The sequence below is a fragment of the Vipera ursinii genome (genome assembly GCF_947247035.1).
Source record: "Vipera ursinii genome assembly, chromosome: 3".
Lineage (NCBI taxonomy): Eukaryota > Metazoa > Chordata > Lepidosauria > Squamata > Viperidae > Vipera > Vipera ursinii.
The window spans coordinates 203,473,513-203,493,376 of NC_139516.1; the positions used below are offsets into that span (position 1 = coordinate 203,473,513).

The following is a 19,864-nucleotide window of genomic DNA, read 5'->3' on the forward strand; positions in this document are numbered from 1 at the left end:
ACCTGGCTTAAAGGATTTTTCACTCCTCTTTACTTCTGCAATTTGTGTATTCCTATCAAGGTCACCTTTCTCCCTCTCTTCATAAGGTTTGATTATTTTTGTATTGTCGCAATAGTTTTCTTTATTGATATGTTGTATGTTTATTTTTTCCCTACATTGTGGAATGTTTATACCATAGGCAAATTATATAATACATTATAAACTGATGGGTAAGAGTTGGTGAGTAATAATAACAATAACAACAACAGAAAAATATAGCAGATAGAATGAAAATGCTCTGTTAAAAGAGGTCCACATTATTGTAGCTGAGAAGGATCCTACAAGATCAGAAATCTCAGTAGATGGTTTTGTCTAAGATAAAAAAAAATTGTCTTAAGGACTCTGTGACTAGTTAAATGCTCCACAGATATCATGACTTGAGCAATAGCCATAATCCTTCCTGGTGGCTCTTTATATGAAAGGGACACTTCCCCCCAAAAAGTTTAACTGATGACTTCTCTGCTTTGGCAACCTCCATTAATAATAATAATAATAATAATAATAATAATAATAATAATAATAATAATAATAATAATAATAATAATAATAATAATAATAATAATAATAATAATAATAACAAGAAGAAGAAGAAGAAGAAGAAGAAGAAGAAGAAGAAGAAGAAGAAGAAGAAGAAGAAGAAGAAGAAGAAGAAGAAGAAGAAGAAGAAGAAGAAGAAGAAGAAGAAGAAATAGTAGTTGGAAGGGACCTTGGAGGTCATCTAGTCTAACCCCCTGCTCAGGCAGGAAACCTTACACCATTTCAGGCAAATGGCTGTCCAGTCTCTTCTTAAAAACCTCCAGTGTTGGAGCATTCACCACCTCTGGAGGCAGGTTCTTCCACTGGTTAATTGTTCTAACCATCAGGAAGTTTCTCCTTAGTTCTAGGTTGCTACTCTCCTTGACTAGTTTCCATCCATTGGTTCTTGTCCTGCTTTCAGGTGCTTTGGAGAATAGCTTGGCTCCCTCTTCTTTGTGGCAGCCACTGAGATATTGGAACACTGCTATCATGTCATCCCTCACCCTTCTCTTCATTAAACTACACATACCCAATTCCAGCAACCGTTCCCTATATGTTTTAGCCTCCAGTCCCCCAATCATCTTTGTTGCTCTTCTCTGTACCCTTTCTAGAGTCTCAACATCTTTTTTACATCATGGTGACCAAAACTGGATTCCAGGTGTGGCCTTACCAAGGCATTGTAAAGTGGTTTTAGTACTTCACGTGATCTTGATTCTATCCCTCTGTTAATGCAGCCTAGCACTGTGTTGGTTTTTTTGGCAGCTGCAGCACACTGCTGGCTCATATTGAAGTGATTGTCTACTAGAACTCCGAGATCCCTCTCACAGTTACTACTATTGAGCAAGGTACCACCTATATTATACCTGTGCATTTGATTTTTCCTGCCTAAATGTAGAACCTTACTTTTTTCACCATTGAATTTCATTTTGTTAGATAGCGCCCAGTGTTCAAGTCTGTCCAGATCCTCCTGTATTTTAAGCCTATCTTCTGGAGTATTGACTATTCCTGCCAGCTTGGTGTTGTCTGCAAATTTGATGAATTCCCCATCTATCCCCTCATCCAAATCATTGTTGAAGAACTTGAAGAGCACTGGGCCCAGAACAGAGCCCTGGGGCACACCACTACACACTTCCTTCCATGTAGATGCAGTTCCTTCCATGTAGATTGCACTTCCTTCCATGTAGATTGCGAAGGTACAAGAGTATCAATCACATAATCCTCAAAACGGAATGAACTAGATCAGGGGTAGGCAAACTTGGCTCTTTTATGACTCATGGACCTCAACTCCCAGAATTCCTGAGCCAGCTGGAGTCGTGGAGTTGAAGTCCATGAGTCATAAAAGAGCCAAGGTTGCCTACCCCTGAACTAGACCTTCTTCTCTTCATGGATTCCTGGTTTTGGGGTGATAAGAGTCTCCAAAGATATGGGATGTTAAATAGTGTAGATGCTAATGTTGCATTCGAAATATTCCTGAGTGGTAGCTGAGGCATTTATCTTTCATTAAGATACTGTAATGCCCTCTAGAAGTCATCTAAATTTGGTTCAGGGAATTTGTGCTTCTCTGATGGTCGTTGAACTACAGTTCCCAGAACTCTGTTTTTATTTTGTTTTTTACTATATTGGTTTAAAGTGCTGAGTGTTATAAGTCAGTAACTTCTGTAAACCAAATTCCGCCCCCCCCCCATATCTAATCTAAATATGAAAATATACACACTTACTGTTTCTTTAGAACTGTTATTTTAGTCCCATAAAGCTTCTGGTGAAATGGTGATACTATAAAAAAAATATAGGCAGCTATTTATTTATTTTTAATCTGAGTAGCAGTCCCGTTACGATTAAGGATCTGGGAGATACTAGAAATTGCTTTCAAATAAAATTCAGGAGGACATTTGCTCGCTGAGACTAACATTTCTATCCTCTGGATGCACAGATGAAGTTGAGCTGGGAGATATTATTTATGTGTTGTTGATCTGTTGGTCTCATGGAGTTCAGGCAATAGGTTTCTCATCTTATTTTCCTTTTGGATATTGTGACTCTTCTCATATGGACTGAGCGCCGAGGAGTGGGTGGAAGGCACATATGGTTCAGACAGATGGCTGCGCGTAGGAGAAAACATTGAAAATGGATAGGAGCCCGCCCAACTGAAGCGAGAAGGACACCGTTTCTCTGCCAATAGCAATAAGTTGCTATGTGTCTTCTTAACCACTTGCAGCTCTGAGTAGCCTGTTTTGAGTCAATGTCTTAGTCATAATTAGTGCCGTGCAGAGAAATGCCACAGTTGCTTCCTACCACTTCTCCTTTGATTTGCTGAAAAAGAATTGGCTTTAGACCTTCTTTCAGAGGCAACAATAATTTCAGTGAAATGCTCATGCTGTTCCTTAAAAAAAAACAGCCAAGGGCTGTGCATGAAATCCCTGTCTTTCACTCTTAACAAAATAACAGAGTTGAAAGGGACCTTGGAGGTCTTCTGGTTTAACCCCTTGCTCAAGCAGGAGATCTTATACCATTTCAGACAAAGCATTGTCCAGTCTCTTCTTAAAAGCCTCCAGTGATAGAGCACCCTCAACTTCTGGAGGCAGGTTGTTCCTCTGATTAATTGTTCTCACTGTCAAGAAAATTTTCCTTAGTTCTAGGTTGGATCTCTCCTTGGTTAGTAATTAATTGATCTTCAACAGAAAGCAGCTTCTATACTGTCCAGAGTCATTGGGTACAAAATAGGTGGCAAATAAATTTAACAAAACAAATAAATTAATGTCCCTAATGCTTCTATTCAATCCCAAGGGAAGACATCAGAAAAAGTTTCCCCATGGGTCTTCTTCAATCAAGGTAGTACGATCAACATGGAATCCTATCTTCAAGAAATCATTGAAGAATTTCCCCTCCCTCTGGACACCTCCAGAGAATCACCCATCCAATCCACCATCCATCAGATTTAGTAGCAAATTTTGAGAAGCCTTTTGTATCCAGTTTAGAAGGAAAACATCTTAAATTCCTAACTATCAAATATTCTTCTACAATGGGGCACAAAGTATTGTGGTTGTGCTTGTTAGTTGTGAAGTCGTGTCCGACTCATTGCGATCCCATGGACAACGTTCCTCCAGGCCTTCCTGTCTTCTACCATCTTCTGGAGTCCATTTAAGCCCACGCCTACTGCTTCAGTGACTCCATCCAGCCACGTCATTCTCTGTCGTCCCCTTCTTCTCTTGCCCTCAACCTTTCCCAGCACTAGGCTCTTCTCCAGTGAGTCCTTCCTTCTCATTAGGTGGCCAAAGTGGCACAAAGGATAGGGAGCCAGAAAAGGAAATCATTAAAATTGGCATTCTTTAGGATTTCAGACAAGAGTTTTTATGAGTCTCACCTAGATTGAAACCTGAGTGTGTTCCTATTCAATCCATGGATTTTATCACTGTAGGAGGAGGCAGAACCTGGGTGGGTGGAGTCAAGAAAAGATTCAGCCTGGAGTCATTAGTTCCTACGAACAGTCTAAGTCCAACCCCTCTTGAATTCTGTTAACTCTTATCTAGCTCCAGTTTATTGACTGACTGCTGACTAGATTATTCTGTATAAAGGTAAAGGTAAAGGTTCCCCCGCACATGCGTGCTAGTCGTTTCCGGCTCTAGGGGCCAGTGCTCATCTCTGTTTCAAAGCCGAATAGCCAGCGCTTGTCTGAGGACATCTCCGTGGTCATCATGACTAGATGCCAAAGGCGCACAGAACGCTGTTACCTTCCCACCATAGTGGTATCTATTTTTCTACTTGCATTTTTACATGCTTTCGAATTGCTAGGTTGGCAGAAGCTGGGATGAGTAACAGGCGCTCAGTCTGTTACATGGCACTCGGGATTCGACCCGCCAAACTGCCGACCTTCTGATCGACAAGCTCAGCGTCCTAAACCACTGAGCCACCACGTCCCTTTATTATTCTGTATAGGCATGAGCTTAACTGGAATTTAATGTGTGGTCATCATTCTTCACACCTAACAAACCGAAGAATAAGGGTCTTTAATTCAGATTTTTGAGGATATTTTGCATTAAAACAAAAGAAAATATTGCATGGATCTACCGCAAATATCTAGTCTATGTGAAAGCCAAAATAAGTAAATAAATAAATAAAGAGAAAGAGAGAAAGAAAGAAAGAAAAATAAAGAAAGAAAAGAAGATAAAAAGAAAGAGAAAAGAAGAAAAGAAGAAAAAAGAAAAAAAGAAAGAAAAGAAGAAAGAAAGAAAGAAAGAAAGAAAGAAGAAAGAAAGAAAGAAAGAAAGAAAGAAAGAAAGAAAGAAAGAAAGAAAGAAAGAAAGAAAGAAGGAAGGAAGGAAGGAAGGAAGGAAGGAAGGAAGGAAGGAAGGAAGGAAGAAAGAAAGAAAGAAAGAAAGAAAGAAAGAAAGAAAGAAAGAAAGAAAGAAAGAAAGAACTATGGTTTTCCCAGTAGTAATCTATGGCTGTAAGAGTTGGACCAAAGCTGAGCACCGAAAATTGATGCTTTTAAATTGTGGAGTTGGAGGAGGCCCTTGAAGAGTCCCTTGGACTGCAAGGAGACCCAATCAGTCAATCCTAAAGGAAGTCAACCCTGACTGCTTTTTGGAAGGACACAGACTGTAAATGAAGCTCAAATGCTTTGGCCACCAAGTGAGAAGAGAGGACTCCTTGGAGGGTTGCAAAGAGTCGGACATAGCTACTGAACAAAAGGCTAGAACCCATAATTCCTACCGATTTTTTTTTAATCGTGCACAAGGACAAAGTGGTTAACGGGTGCTCTCTGGTTATCAAAATGGAATCTCTACAGGGTGGACTTCCCACGTAGTTTTTTAAATGACGTGACCTCGCATGAAGACACATCGACTCAATATTGTAATTTGGGGAAATAGCTAGCTTGTTAAAAGCCATTGGGAAGGCACGATGTTGTCATTTGATTTCATTCCATTTCGGGGTGGGTTGTTGTTTTTTTTTGACATTTGACACGGTAATTATTGTTTGTTTAAAAAAAGTCTTAAGGCTCAGAAATGTGTTAGGCATTCTGACTTCAATCATGGCAAAGTGAAAATGTAAATTGATATTTTTAGAGTATAGAAGAAAGTGAAAACCAGAGGATGCTTTTATGGTTCCCACCCTAACAGATTCATTTTCTTTTTTATTTATTTTTATTTTTTTATATTTTTGGATGCAAAACCACTTCGTTTCCTTGGTTGAAAGTATGTGGGCCACACAGATGCACAACAGCAGGGTTCAGACTGTAGCACTGAAAACATTTTCTTGGGAATAAGTCAAATTGGATAGATGCTGAATTCAGTAACATATACAGAATAACAGAGTTGGACAGTACCTTGGAGGTCTTCTAGTCTAGCCCCCTGCTCAAGCAGGAGACCCTATACTAGGGGTCTTCAAACTTGGCCCTTTTATGACTTGTGCCTGACTGAGGAATTCTGGGAGTTGAAGTCCACAACTCATAAAAGGGCCAAGTTTGAAGACCCTGCCCTAGACCATTTCAGACAAATGGTTGTCCAATCTTTTCTTAAAAACCTTTGGTGTTCAAGGACCTACAACTTGTAGAGGCTAGTCATTCCACTGATTTATTGTTCTGTCAGGAAATTTCTCCTTACTTCCAGGTTGCTTCTCTCCTTGGTTAGTTTCCATCCATTGCTTCTTGTCCACCCTTCAGGTCCTTTGGAGAGTAGGTTGACCCCCCTCTTCTTTGTTGCAGCCTCTGAACACACCTACATCTGTAGCAGAAGTTCTCTGCAAAGATCATAATTCCCTGCAATGCAACACACAACATTCTGCAGGGAGAGGGGGAGGTGAAAAGAAAAGGCAAGATGGTGGTCATTACCTTGCAAAGTCCTAAAAAGTCAGCTTTGATGGTGTCCAGCCACCATGTTCTTTGGTGGCCTGGTTTCCTTTTACCTTCCAAACATAATGGCTTTCTCCATTGAATTCCCCCACATGACATGGCCAAAATAAGTAAGACACAGTTTCGTGATTTTGCCTTTCTGAGACATATTGGTTGTTATGAATAGAATAGAGCTGGAAGGGACCTTGGAGGTCTACTAGTCCAGCCCCTGCTCAAGCAGGAGAACTTGTACAATCTCAGACAAGTGACTGTCTAGCCTCTTCTTAAAAATCTCCAGTGATGGAGAGCCCACGATTTTGGGAGGCAAACTGTTCCACTGGTTAATTGTCCTCACACTGACATAAATCTCATGCCCCGGTCCTCTCCCATACTGATTACTGCAATGTCCTCTATTTATTTATTTATTTATTTATTTATTTGTTTGTTTGTTTGTTTGTTTATTTTATTGTATTTATATACCACCCTTTCCCGAAGGACTCAGGGCAGTTTACAGGGTGATTAAAACGAAAAATACAAAAGTTAAAAACAATTAAAAAATTATATCAATCCCTGAACAAATAAAAACCCCAATTAAAATTAAAATTAAAATTCTCAGCCTGGGCCAGAGAGCTCGAAGAGCCAGGTCTTCAGGTCCCGGCGGAATGAACGGAGGTCAGGGGCAGTCCTAAGTAAGCTCCACTGGCAGCTGGTTCCAAAGGGCAGGCGCACCCACTGAGAAGGCCCTCCCCCAATCTTTTGCCGGCGGCACCCTGAGAAGACCCTCCCTGTGGGAGCGCACTGGACGAAGGGAACTTGATGCCGGCAGCAGGTGTTCCCTCAGATATCCTGGACACTCGCCATTTAGGGCTTTATAGGTCATCACCAGCACCTTGAATCTCACCCGGAGGTCAACTGGGAGCCAATGCAGCTCGCGGAGCAGAGGTGTTACATGGGAGTATCGGGAAACCCCCATCACAACTCGCGCGGCCGCATTCTGCACCAGCTGAAGCCTCCGAGTGGTCCTCAAGGGCAGCCCCATGTAGAGAGCATTGCGGTAGTCTAAACGGGAGGTCACGAGCGCATGAGTGACTGTGCGTAGGGCATCTCGGTCCAGATAGGGTCACAACTAGCGCACCAGGCGAACCTGGGCAAAAGCCCCCCTGGTCATGGCTCCTATATGATCTTCAAAGTTGAGCCGGGAGTCAAGGAGGACGCCCAAGTTGCGAGCCCTATCAACGGGGGGTAACACCTCACCCCCCATCGTTAAAGGTGGAATGGTCTGGTTAACCCGAGATACCGATATGCACAGCCACTCAGTCTTGGCAGGATTGAGACGAAGCCTGTTTCTCCCCACCCAGACCTGGACCGCCTCCAGGCAATGGGACATCACGGCGAGGGCATCGCTGGGTTGGTTTGGGGTGGAAAGAAAAAGTTGGGTATCATCAGCGTACTGATGATACCCCACCCCGAAACCACGAATGATCTCACCCAGCGGCTTCATATAGATGTTGAACAGGAGGGGCGAGAGAACCGACCCCTGAGGAACTCCACAAACAAGAGGCCTCGGGGTAGATCTCTGCCCTCCCGTCAACACTGACTGCGAGCAGCCCAGGAGATAGGAAGAGAACCACCGTAAAACGGTGCCTCCCACTCCCAACCCCCTGAGACGCCGCAGTAGGATACCATGGTCGATGGTATCAAAAGCCGCTGAGAGATCTAATAGGACCAGGACAGAGGAACAACCCCTGTCCCGAGCCCACCAGAGATCATTCACCAGCGCGACCAATGCCGTCTCCGTGCTGTGCCCGGGCCTGAAACCCAATTGGTATGGGTCCAGATAATCAGTTTCCTCCAGGAACAGAGGAAGCTGATGCGCCACCACACTCTCAACAACCTTCGCCAAAAAGCGAAGCTTGGAGACTGGACGATAGTTATTTAAAACAGCCGGGTCCAGGACAGGCTTTTTGAGGAAGGGTCTCACCACCGCCTCCTTCAAGGCGGCAGGGAAGACACCCTCCTTCAAAGAAGCAGTTATTACTGCATGGAACCAGCCTCGTGTCTCCTCCAGGGCCGCATAAACCAGCCAGGAGGGGCACGGATCCAACAAACAGGTGGTGGTGCTCAGCCTCCCCATGATCCTGTCCACATCATCAGGGGAAACAGGATTGAACTCAGTCCAGATAACATGCTCAAGACCGTCCGATTCCTCCACGTCAACTCTGCCCAGTCAGAGTCCAAACCGGCCCAGATCTGAGTGATTTTGTCCGCCAGATGATGACTAAACTCCTCAGCTCGTCCCTGTAAGGGATCCTCCCTCACCTCCTGGTTAAGGAGGGAGCGAGTCACCCTAAACAGGGCGGCCGGGCGATTATCTGAGGACGCGATGAGGGCAGCGAAGTAATTAGACTTCACCGTCCTCATCGCCGCAAGATAAGACCTTATCTACATGGGACTACCCTTGAAGAGTACCTGAAAGCTGCAATTGGCACAGAATTTGGTGACATGAGCAGTTTTGGATGCCACTAGGATTGCTTCCAGGTCCAATTTAAGATGGTGGTCATTACCTTTAAAGCCCTTCATGGCATGAGACCAGATTATCTGAGGGACCATCTTGTCTTGGTGGCAGTGTCCTATCCCACCCAGAAAGGCAGGGAGGATGTTAGATCATGGGCCCTGGACCGCATGGCCAAGATGGACGATGTAGGACAACAGGGTTCAGCATAACTTCCTTTATTGATGTAGCACAGACTTGGCCAACCAAGGGGCAACTGCCCCTCTTTTTTTATTGAAAAGTTTTAGAATACATTTTATCTTTAACAATCCCTCCCCCCTCCCTCCACCCAACCCTTCCTAACCCTCCCCTCCTTCCCCCCTCCCCCCTCCCTGACTTCCCAGAGCTAAATACAAGGTATAAAAGTAAAAAACAATCATAAACAACCATATGTTAACAACTATAAACTATTAAGTCTATCGCACTCTAGCTCATATGAAATGACTACAAGCAATACTAATATCACATAAAAAAACATACAAATGCTAAATGAAACTTTTTGGTCCCATATTTGTTCTGGATATAATCAATCCACTTTTTCCACTCCATAATATAACGTTGTTGCGAATGGTCTTTCAAATAAGCCGAAATCTTTGCCATTTCTGCCAGGTCAGAAACTTTTAGAGTCCATTCTTCTATAGTCGGCAGTTCCTCCTTGCAACTGCCCCTCATATATACCCAGCCAGGTATACTTGGAACCAATCCCATTGTCCGGATTTCCCACCAAAGACTGCCCTGCCAATCCTGACAGGGCACCCTGCCACCTGGTGGTGTCAGTGGCTATCTCTGTGAACATCTCCTATATACATACAGTATATACATAACACCCCTTCCCCCATACAAAAACAAATAATAATGGAAACAATAAATAACTAATAGAATAAAAACCCTGCAGTGTGGAGCTTGTTTTTTTTATAATACCCTAGCCTCAAGACCTTACATAGTCCTTGAGATACGTTGGTGGCCTATGGATCCTTGCTGACCATTTCACTGATTGCCCCGCATTCTGGTCACCTGGATCAGCAAGGGCAACTGGGTCTGCAATGTAGTCATCCCTTGGGACGCCATCAAGGTCCTGATTACAGCCAGATATTGCTCTGGAAACACATTTTGTGGCTTTTCAGGTGTCTCTTCCTCAACTGGTCAATGTGTCTTCTCACCTCATGACCCTCCTACACCTCTACAATGTAAGATACAGGCCCCGTTTTGCCCACTACCACCCCCTGAATCCAGGTAGGCCCTAGACCATAGTTCCGGGCCCAAACCTTTTCACCAATGTGCAATTCTCTGGTGGTGTCTGGTTGCTCCTGTTGAGCTGCCACTCTGTCTGGGTGTAGTCTGTCCAACTTAGTAATGAGTCGCCGTCCCCAACGCAACTCAGCAGGGCTCTTGCCGTAGCTGTACATGGAGTGGTATGTTGCACCAAAAGAAACTGAGCTAACCAGTGATGCCAATCTCCACTGATGATGCGCCTCAATGCGTCCTTGGTTGTCCTCACCATTCGTTCTGCCAAACCGTTAGTCGACGGGTGGAAAGGCGCTGATGTGACGTATCTAATCGAGTTGGCTCTGGTAAATGCCTGGAAATCAGCAGATGTGAATTGTGGGCCATTATCAGAGACCAAGACATCAGGCAACTCATAAGTGGCAAACAGTCCCCAAAGCACTTGAATTGTCTTTGCAGTGGTCATGCTAGAGACTGGGACTACTTCTAGCCATTTAGAGTGACTGTCAACCAATACCAGGAACGATTGTCGCTGAAAAGGCCCAGCGTAATCGATGTGTAACCTAGACCATGGGGTGTGAGTCGCTTCCCATTTGTGAATGGGAGCCTGTGGCTGTTCTGGCCTTGATCTCTGACACGTGTAGCACCCTGCTACCTGCTCCTCTATGGCTTTGTCAAGACGAGGCCACCATAAGTAGCTCCTAGCTAGTGCCTTTGTCCTTACTATGCCAGGATGCCCCTCATGTAATGATTGTAAGACCCTTTCCCTCAATTTCTCTGGAATAATAACTCTACTACCCCACAGCAAACATCCTTTATGAGAAGACAATTCATGCCGCCTCATAAAATATGCCTGGAATTCTGGCCCCGGGCTCTTGTCCTGCCACCCAGATGCCACCCATGAGCTGACCCTGCTCAGTACCTTGTCTGCTGTGGTGCCAGCAGCAATGTCCTTCACCTGTAGAGGACAATCTGGAAGATCTTGGATGAGTAGGATCTGCTCCACTGGTGCTGGATCAGGGTCATTGCTCATCATTGGCAATCTGCTTAATGCATCTGCATGGCCCATGTCCTTTTCCAGTTTATGGACTAGTTTGCAAGCATAAGCGGATAGAAAAATGGACCACCTCAGCATTCTTGGGGAATGAATTTGTGGTGTTTGTTTGTCAGTTGTGAACAACCCCAACAATGGTTTGTGATCAGTAAAAATGGTGAACTCCCTGCCATACAGGTAATCATGGAATTTTTTTACTCCTGACACAATTGCCAGTGCTTCCTTGTCAATTTGTGCATAATTCCTTTCTGCTTTGGACAGAGTTCGGGAGTAATATGCAATAGGCCTTTGTTCCCCATTTTCCTCTATATGACTTAATACAGTGCCCACCCCATTGCTGGTCTCTCAGTCCAAATACCACTCGATCCCTGATCCTGTCTTCAAGATCAGGAAATTTACACTGGCAAGCAGCCTGTCTCAGCTCCGAGACGAATTGCGAGGTCGGCTTACCCGGATGCTGGCTGCGCTGGATGAATTTATGCCGCCAATAGATTGGAGCTCTCGCTGGCATGAAATGCTCCTCCAACTTCTTTTTTAAATCAGCATACGAGACATTTTCAACGGGCATCGGTGAGCACAGACCAACGGACACATCATACACGTCCTGACTGCTTAAGCAAAAAAGCGCCACTGCTTTCATTTTATCTTCTGTGATCTTGTTGATCATCAGGAACCCTTTGACTCGTCCCAGATGCACTCCCCATCACTCTGGCTCGTCGATGTTGAAACGAAATTCACTGGTGGCTCCAAATTTAGCCATGTTACACCGGTCCTAGAGTGCTGCTTTGTTAGGAAGGTCTCAGAAATATTTTTTCCTGCCTTTCTCGCTTCAGAGTGACTTCAGCTCTGATTGAAACAGCATCCCATTCTTGTCGCCACTGTTAGATCGTGGGCTCTGGACCGCATGGCCAAGATGGATGACGCAGGACAACAGGGTTCAGCATAACATTCTTTATTGATGTAGCACAGACTTGGCAAACAAAGGGGCAAATGCCCCTCTTATATACCCAGCCAGGTATACTTGGAACCAATCCCATTGTCCGGATTTCCCGCCAAAGACTGCCCTGCCAATCCTGACAGGGCACCCTGCCACCTGGTGGTGTCAGTGGCTATCCCTGTGAACATCTCCTATATACATATATACATAACAGAGGACAAGTTATGGGCCCCGTTAACAACTTCAGTTGCTCAGGTCTAGGAAAAGAACCTTTGCTTATATGAGAGCCATTTGGCCCAATGGAACAGCTCGCCCTAGAGCAAGGGTCTCCAAACTTTAAAACCTGTGGACTTCAAGTCCCAGAATTCCTCAGACAGCCATAAGTCTTAAAGTTGTCAAGTTTGGAGACCCCAACCCCCACCCCTCTCCTGGCCTTCAAAACGAACATTAAGCCTGGAAACCAAGATTGTTAAATGACCCTGGGATTGCTTAGTGGGTTGTTTTCTCAGCCTCCTTAACTTTGTAACTGTCCCTTTTCACTTTGTTTTAATCTGGCTTTTGACTTGTCTTTATCTATGGCTTTTACAGTATAACATTTTAGTGTTTTATCTGTCAATATCCCAGAGGCAGGCAAGTGTAATGGACAGTATAGAAATCTGATAAATAAAATATATGCCCATCTGTATGTGTAACAAAATAAATTGGTAAACAGTTATTTTTCACTGCTTCTGTGATTGGTAAAAAAAATAAAAATCTCCCATTCTTGTGTGATGGCCATTTTATATACAGACTGAAAGGCTATTAAAAAAGATGCATAACCTCTTTTAAATTAGAGTAGGCAAGCAATTAGAGGAAATCACAGCCTATTAACTTTTGCAAACTTATTTGAAAGACAGCAAGCACAAATACTTAAGTTTCCCGGAGTGTCATTTGACATCTAACCTGCCTAACAGGTCTTTTCATTCAGCTGGAAATAAATGTTCGAGAACATCCGTGGAGGTTGTTTTAATGATAGAATAATAGCCTATTTTTACACCAGGGTAAAAGCATTATTTTTATGGACATACTGGGTGATTTATTAGGATTCTTTTAGCCATTCTTAGGTTAGGTCTTAGCAACTGCTTAATTAATTTGCTTTCGTGGCAGTTTGTGAAGAAATGTAGAAAGAGGGGTTAGCAACCTTTTCTCGTTGACTGGAAAAGCCTCAACTTTTCTGTAAAAATTTAACCCTCCAGCTGCCGCAGCAGATAACAAACTGTTTTTGGTCTCAACCCCAGCAAAATGTACCATTCCTCAAAAAGAACCACACTAATGTATGTCAGACTGGCTTCTGATCAAGCAAATGAATAATTCAGAACTGGTTAGCTTTGGGCTGGGAAAATCAATTTTCAGATAAGTGATAAAGGAAGATTACAGCAAACCTCCATGAGTGTGAATTTCTTTAAAAGTAAGTCAGCTAGGCAAGCTTACGGGGATGGGGTGGTGAGGTGGGGTGTAAAGCTTCCTCACAAATGTAGGCAGATATACACGTCCCAGGATAATCTTGCAGGATCCAATCTGATAACAGAGGTTTAGTCTTCTGAGCTTTCAGACTCATGCTGGACCCCATACTCAGGGAACCTGTCTCTAGCTGTGTGCTTTGGGCTATTCTGTGTAGTATTTATGTAGTGCCTGGTTGTGTGTGATTTTTTAGTTGTTGTTTGGGGTCTTGTTGGCCTGCTATTAAATTGTTGGAATGTTGTTTCCTTGTGCTGCCAAACCCTCAGCTCCTAAATACTTGATAAGCTGGTGGTAAATCAGCACTCCTGTTGACTGACAAGGAGCCCATTTACCAGGCTTCAATAATTTCTCTGACTGTTTTTGTTCCTGCTCAGCCAACAATCTTCGTAGCTGCAAAACTGAATGTATGTCCTTGTTCATTGTAATGTGAAGCTGTTAATGAGTTTGGGTCTCCTCATCTGACTGCTGATTCCTTTACATTCAAATGATTGATGTGAATATTTTATTTACTGCTTTTCTAAAGTAGGTGTAGGGTCTACAGTATTATAAGCCATGATTCAGAGTCTGACTGGAAACTTGGCCGCAGTTGAGCTATGTTGTTCAATGTTTCCGCCATTCTTTTTAAGCCCTTTTTAAATTTGTTAGTGAAGAAAAAAGTTACAAGAATGTAACCATTTGAACATGCTGCTAATAACATCTCAATTGCCCTGGATGTTAAGTAGTTCTTCCACATCACTCCTGGTTTAATTGCACTTATAATTATATATTTTTTGTACAAAAAGGTTCATGAAAAACATAAACTGGAATATTCCTATTCCCAACTCATAATTACATTTGATTTCCTCCAGAAAATTGATTGTCATTGTTAAACATGGGTGTAATTAAAAAGGAAATGGCTTTGTAGATGTCTGCCTTGTTTAAATATATTTCATAGTATGCTTTCCAGTCCCAACCCAGGAGAAGTCGGCTGTGTACAAATTTTATTTATTATTGCTGTTACAACACAGTAACAGCCTGGTTTCTCTTTTCGTCGAATAATACTCGACATGTAAGATCTACAGATAAAACAAAATGAATTTCCTCCAAAGTCTAAACAAGGAAGAAGTAATTAGTTATTCATTTTATTTAAAATAATTGCAAAGTGCATTTCAGGATGCTCCATTTATTTCTGGATAGCATAAAGCAAAAATTTATTTGATCACAATGAAATGCAGTAAGGTTAAAGGTAGTCCTTGACTTATGACCACAGTTCATCCCCAAATGTTTTTTTGCTGAGCAAGACAGTTGTTAAATCAGTTTTGCCCCGTGTTAGACCTTTCTTAACAGTTAAGTAAATTACTGCAGTTGTTAAGTTAGTAACACGGTTAAGTTAATCTGGCTTCCCCATTAACTATGCTTGTCAGAGGGTTGCAAAAGGGACACTGCAACCGTCAGAAATATGAACCAGTTGCCAAGCATCCCAACTTTGATCACATGATCGTAGGAATGCTGCAATGTTCGTAATTGTGGAAAACGCTCATAAATCACCATTTTCAGCGCTGCTGTAATGTCGAACAGTCACTAAGCAAATGGTTATAAATCGAGGACTAACTGTAGCTCAGGGGTCCCCAAATGTGGACCCGTACTGGGCCATAGCATGCCAGCAACCGGTCTGCACAAACAAGCAAAGCCCCATCCATGGGATGCAGGCAGCACACAAAACCACGCAGTCTCCGGACCATAGGAAAACCTTTCTCCATGGATAGATTACTGCAATGCTCTCTACATGGGGCTGCCCTTGAAGACCACCCGGAGGCTCCAGCTGGTGCAGAATGCGGCCACGCGGGTAGTGATGGGAGCATCCCGATACTCCCATATTACACCCCTCCTGTGTGAGCTACATTGGTTACCGGTTGTCTTCCGGGTGAGATTTAAGGTGCTGGTACTTACCTTTAAAGCCCTACATGGCCTAGGCCCGGGATATTTGCAGGACCGTCTGCTGCCGGGGACAACTTCCCATCGCCCAGTGCGCTCACACAGAGAGGGCCTCCTCAGGGTGCCGTCGACTAGACAATGTCAGCTGGCGACCCCCAGGGGAAGGGCCTTCTCTGTGGGAGCACCAGCCCTGTGGAACCAACTCCCCCTTGAGCTTCGGATGGCCCCGGATCTCCAGTCCTTTCGCTGCGACCTCAAAACTTTCCTTTTACATCAGGCCGACCTGGACTGATGACGGGTTTTTAAAATGTTTTAATTTTTAATTGTTTAGTTAATTTATTTTGGGGCTGTTTATTTAATTTCTCTTAACTTTTGTATTGTTGCTTTTATTGTTGTTAGCTGCCCTGAGTCCTTCGGGAGATAGGGCGGCATATAAGTCCCAAAAATAAATAAATAAATAAACCGGTCCCTGGTGCCCAAAAGTTTGGAGACCTCTGCTGTAGTTTAATACTATTTCATTTGTAGTAGATCTTTTATTTTTGGGTAAGCAAAAACTTTCAAGCTTAGTTTCTGGCTTCTGCAGTTTGTTGGCTCTTGAATAACAGTGTTGGACACAACTATTAACGCTGAGGCAGAGAAGAGAACTGCTCCAATTAGTCAAGGTAGCAAGGAAAGTAATTATTTATCTTGTGGTAGGACACTCTCATATGTTCATAATAAATTTTAAAAAAAAGTTACGTCTCCAACAGTGTTTCTACTATTTCTTTTCAGAAGCCTTTTATTTTAGCTCTGTTGATTGAATCAGTTTCCACTGATCCCAGAAGCCTGCTGGAATGAACAGAAGGCCTGTGTGGTAGGAATGGCTTTCAATTGCTTTCATGGTTAGCAAATTACAAAAGCTCCCAGCAGCCTGGCGTTCTGCCTCCGGTACTTTGATTTTCCTTTGTGAAACCTTTCCTTTCTTTCATCCTCTGCCCTTGCCCCTATCACAAGACATCCAGCATTTCAAGTGCATGTCAGATCATAGCTAAATAACTAAAATCCAAAGTTTTTCACAGAACTTTTCATCCTCAGAAAAATACTGATGCTGAGAAGAAGGGGAAAAAAAGAGAGAGAGTTAGATGCTTTTCCTGTTCTTTCTTCTTTCCTTGCCTTTTAGTTTAATTGCTAGCTGTTATATCATCCTAAACTTAGCTAAATGGTAATAGCTAACATAGTGTACCTTGGCTGAGATTAGAAAGCTAAAGCAATTTCATTGGATAACATTTTCTCTATTGGGATGGTAGTGCAGTGCTAAATTTCAGGCACTAAGTAGCAATTGCTATTATTTATTTTATTTATTTTATTTACTTTATTGGATTTGTATACTGCCCTATTCCCATAGGACTCAGGGCGGTTATTATTATTATTATTATTATTATTATTATTATTATTATTATTATTATTATTATCATTATTATTATTATCATTATTATTATTATCATTATTATTATTGTTATTAATCACATAGTCAGCCAGATGTTCAGACTGGATTTGGCATTTCTGTCTACCTCTCAAGTCCTTACCAAGGACCTGGGATAGGCAGGTATGGATGTTTGAATTGATGGTATTACTGATATCATTGCAGGATGGAAGCTGTTCCTAGTAAGGCCTTGCATCATCATCATCATCATCATCATCATCATCATCATCATCATCATCATCATCATTATTATTATTATTATTATTATTATTATTATTATTAATTATTATTTTGTTGCTGCTGCTGCTGCTCTTGTTGTTGTTATGGTTGGTTGCCCAGTCAGCCAGATGTTTAGACTGGATTTGGCATTTTTATCCTCCTATTGAGTCCCAAAGGGCCTGGGAAAACAGTTTGTTTGATGGTATTAAAGGTGTCATGGCACCTGTCAAGTCTTCCAAGTAAAGCTGCCTCTGGCAGTTGTTAGGGTTCCTCACACAGTCAGCCAGATGTTTTAGACTGGATTTGGCCTTTTTATCCCACCACCAACTCCTTCCCAAGGACTTGGGATGGGCAGATGCTGTTGTTTGATGGCGTTAAAGGTTCACCATACTGTCAGCCACATGTTTTAGCTGCCTTTTGCATTTGTTTGGGTTGGTCACAAAGTCAGCCAGATGTTTCAGATTGGATTTGGCATTTTGTCCACCTATCCACTCCTTCCCAAGGATAAGCAGATGTTGTTTGATGCTATTAAGGGTATCGTCACAGGATGTAAGCTATTTTAAGGAAAGCCACCTTTTGCAACTGACTGAAAGAGTCACTGTGAACATTGATGGTATTCAAGTAGTGCTCCAGATGTTTGGGGATTTCACCCAAGACATCTGTGATTATTGGTACTATCTTTATTTTCTTTTGCCGTGTATTATTTTCACAGTTTACAAGATAGTGAATCTTATACAGTCTCTGTCTTCAAGCGTGGGATCCCATGAGGTTGTTTTGCTTAATTAGTTTTGAATTATTTTTTAATCCTGCGACATTCTATGAATTCACATCATAGTGCCCACTCTCTGAGCAGATTGCTTACCTTTGGTGGTAGAGATGATGGGAATTGTAGTCCAACTCACCTAAGGTAAAGGTAAAGTTTCCCCCGCACATGCGTGCTAGTCGTTTCCGACTCTAGGGGCCGGTGCTCATCTCCGTTTCAAAGTCGAAGAGCCAGCACTTGTCCGAGGACGTCTCCGTGGTCATGTGGCCAGCATGACTAGACGCCAAAGGCGCACGGAACGCTGTTACCTTCCCACCGTAGTGGTCCCTATTTTTCTACTTGCATTTTTACGTGCTTTCGAACTGCTAGGTTGGCAGAAGCTGGGATGAGTAACAGGCGCTCACTCTGTTACGCGGCACTCGGGATTCGATCCGCCAAACTGCCGACCTTCTGATCGACAAGCTCAGCGTCCTAACCCACTGAGCCACCGTGTCCCTCCAACTCACCTACAGAGTGCCAATTTGAGTAAAACTGATTCAAAGAATTGCATATCAACTCACCTGCTGTCTACAATCTCCAGAAGTGCTTCTTTGCTGAATACTTTTGTCTTCTGAATTTGTGTCCCAAAGGTGCTTTTTCAAAAGGTAACTGAACTTTGTTGTTTTTTTTCGTGAAGACGTCTCACTTCTCATCCAACAAGTTTCTTCAGTTCTTCAGTTCAGTTCAGAAGAAGCTTCTTGGATGAGAAGTGAAACATCTTCAAGGAAAAAAACAAAGTCCAGTTGCCTTTCGAAAAAGCACCTTTGGGACAACCATGATCTGGAGGACTTAGAACAGGGCTCTACAAACTTAGCAACTTTAAGACCTATGGACTTCAACTCCCAGAATTCCTCAATCAGCCGTGATGACTGAGGAACTCTGGGAGTTGAAGTCCACAAGTCTTAAAAGGGCCAGGTCTGAAGAACCCCCTTACTTAGAATCTCCACAGACTTCTGAATTTATGCTAGTGACAAGCCGAAAAAAGGATTGGAGAGAGACTTTTTTTTCATAGCACCCAAACTGTGAAGTATTTGATGTCAATTCTGTGAACTATTCATTCCACTTCAAACTGTTCAACTGACTATGCAGACTATAAATGGTTAATGTTGTCACCCATAACAATTGGGGGAATCAAGCTGAAGAACAATTTAGCGGCATGCATTGTACTGATACATTAGAAAGCAAAGCTACAGGCAGGGACTGAAATATTCATTTAAGTGAATTCACTTAATAAGGTATAAAAGGAATTGTGACTAAATTGATATCGTTCTTATTGTCCAAATGACAATAAACTGTGCAAGAGGGAGTATATAAGGGATGACCAGTTAATTCTACCAGACTGCAAACATTTCATAAATGTGCTGTTGCTGTTGTTAGCTGTGAAGTCGTGTCCGACCCATCGCGACCCCATGGACAATGTTCCTCCAGGCCTTCCTGTCCTCTACCATCTTCTAGAGTCCCTTTAAGCTCACGCCTACTGCTTCAGTGACTCCATCCAGCCACCGCATTCTCTGTCGTCCCCTTCTTCTCTTGCCCTCAACCTTTCCCAGCATTAGGCTCTTCTCCAGTGAGCCCTTCCTTCTCATTAGGTGGCCAAAGTATTTGAGTTTCCACTTCAGGATCTGGCCTTCTAAGAGCAGTCAGGGTTAATCTCCCCTAGGACTGACCAGTTTGATCACCTTGCAGTCCAAGGGACTCGCAGGAGTCTTCTCCAGCACCAGAGTTCAAAGGCTTCAATTCTTTGGCGCTCAGCCTTTCTTATGGTCCAACTTTCACAGCCATACGTTGCAACTGGGAAAACCATGGCCTTGACTATATGCAA

The 19,864-nt window shown here is 43.0% G+C and overlaps 1 protein-coding gene across 1 annotated transcript in view; it reads right to left on the bottom strand.

Moving 5' to 3' along the window:
- Window positions 1-6,266: 6,266 nt before the first annotated feature.
- Window positions 6,267-19,864, bottom strand: part of OC90 (otoconin 90) — a gene marked incomplete at both ends in the record, with an annotated part of 51,365 nt that continues 37,767 nt past the window's right edge. Inside the window, 2 exons of the mRNA XM_083360342.1 lie at window positions 6,267-6,329; window positions 11,077-11,243. Coding sequence (XP_083216468.1) covers window positions 6,267-6,329; window positions 11,077-11,243 — 230 coding nt within the window. The remainder of the gene's footprint in view (window positions 6,330-11,076; window positions 11,244-19,864) is intronic.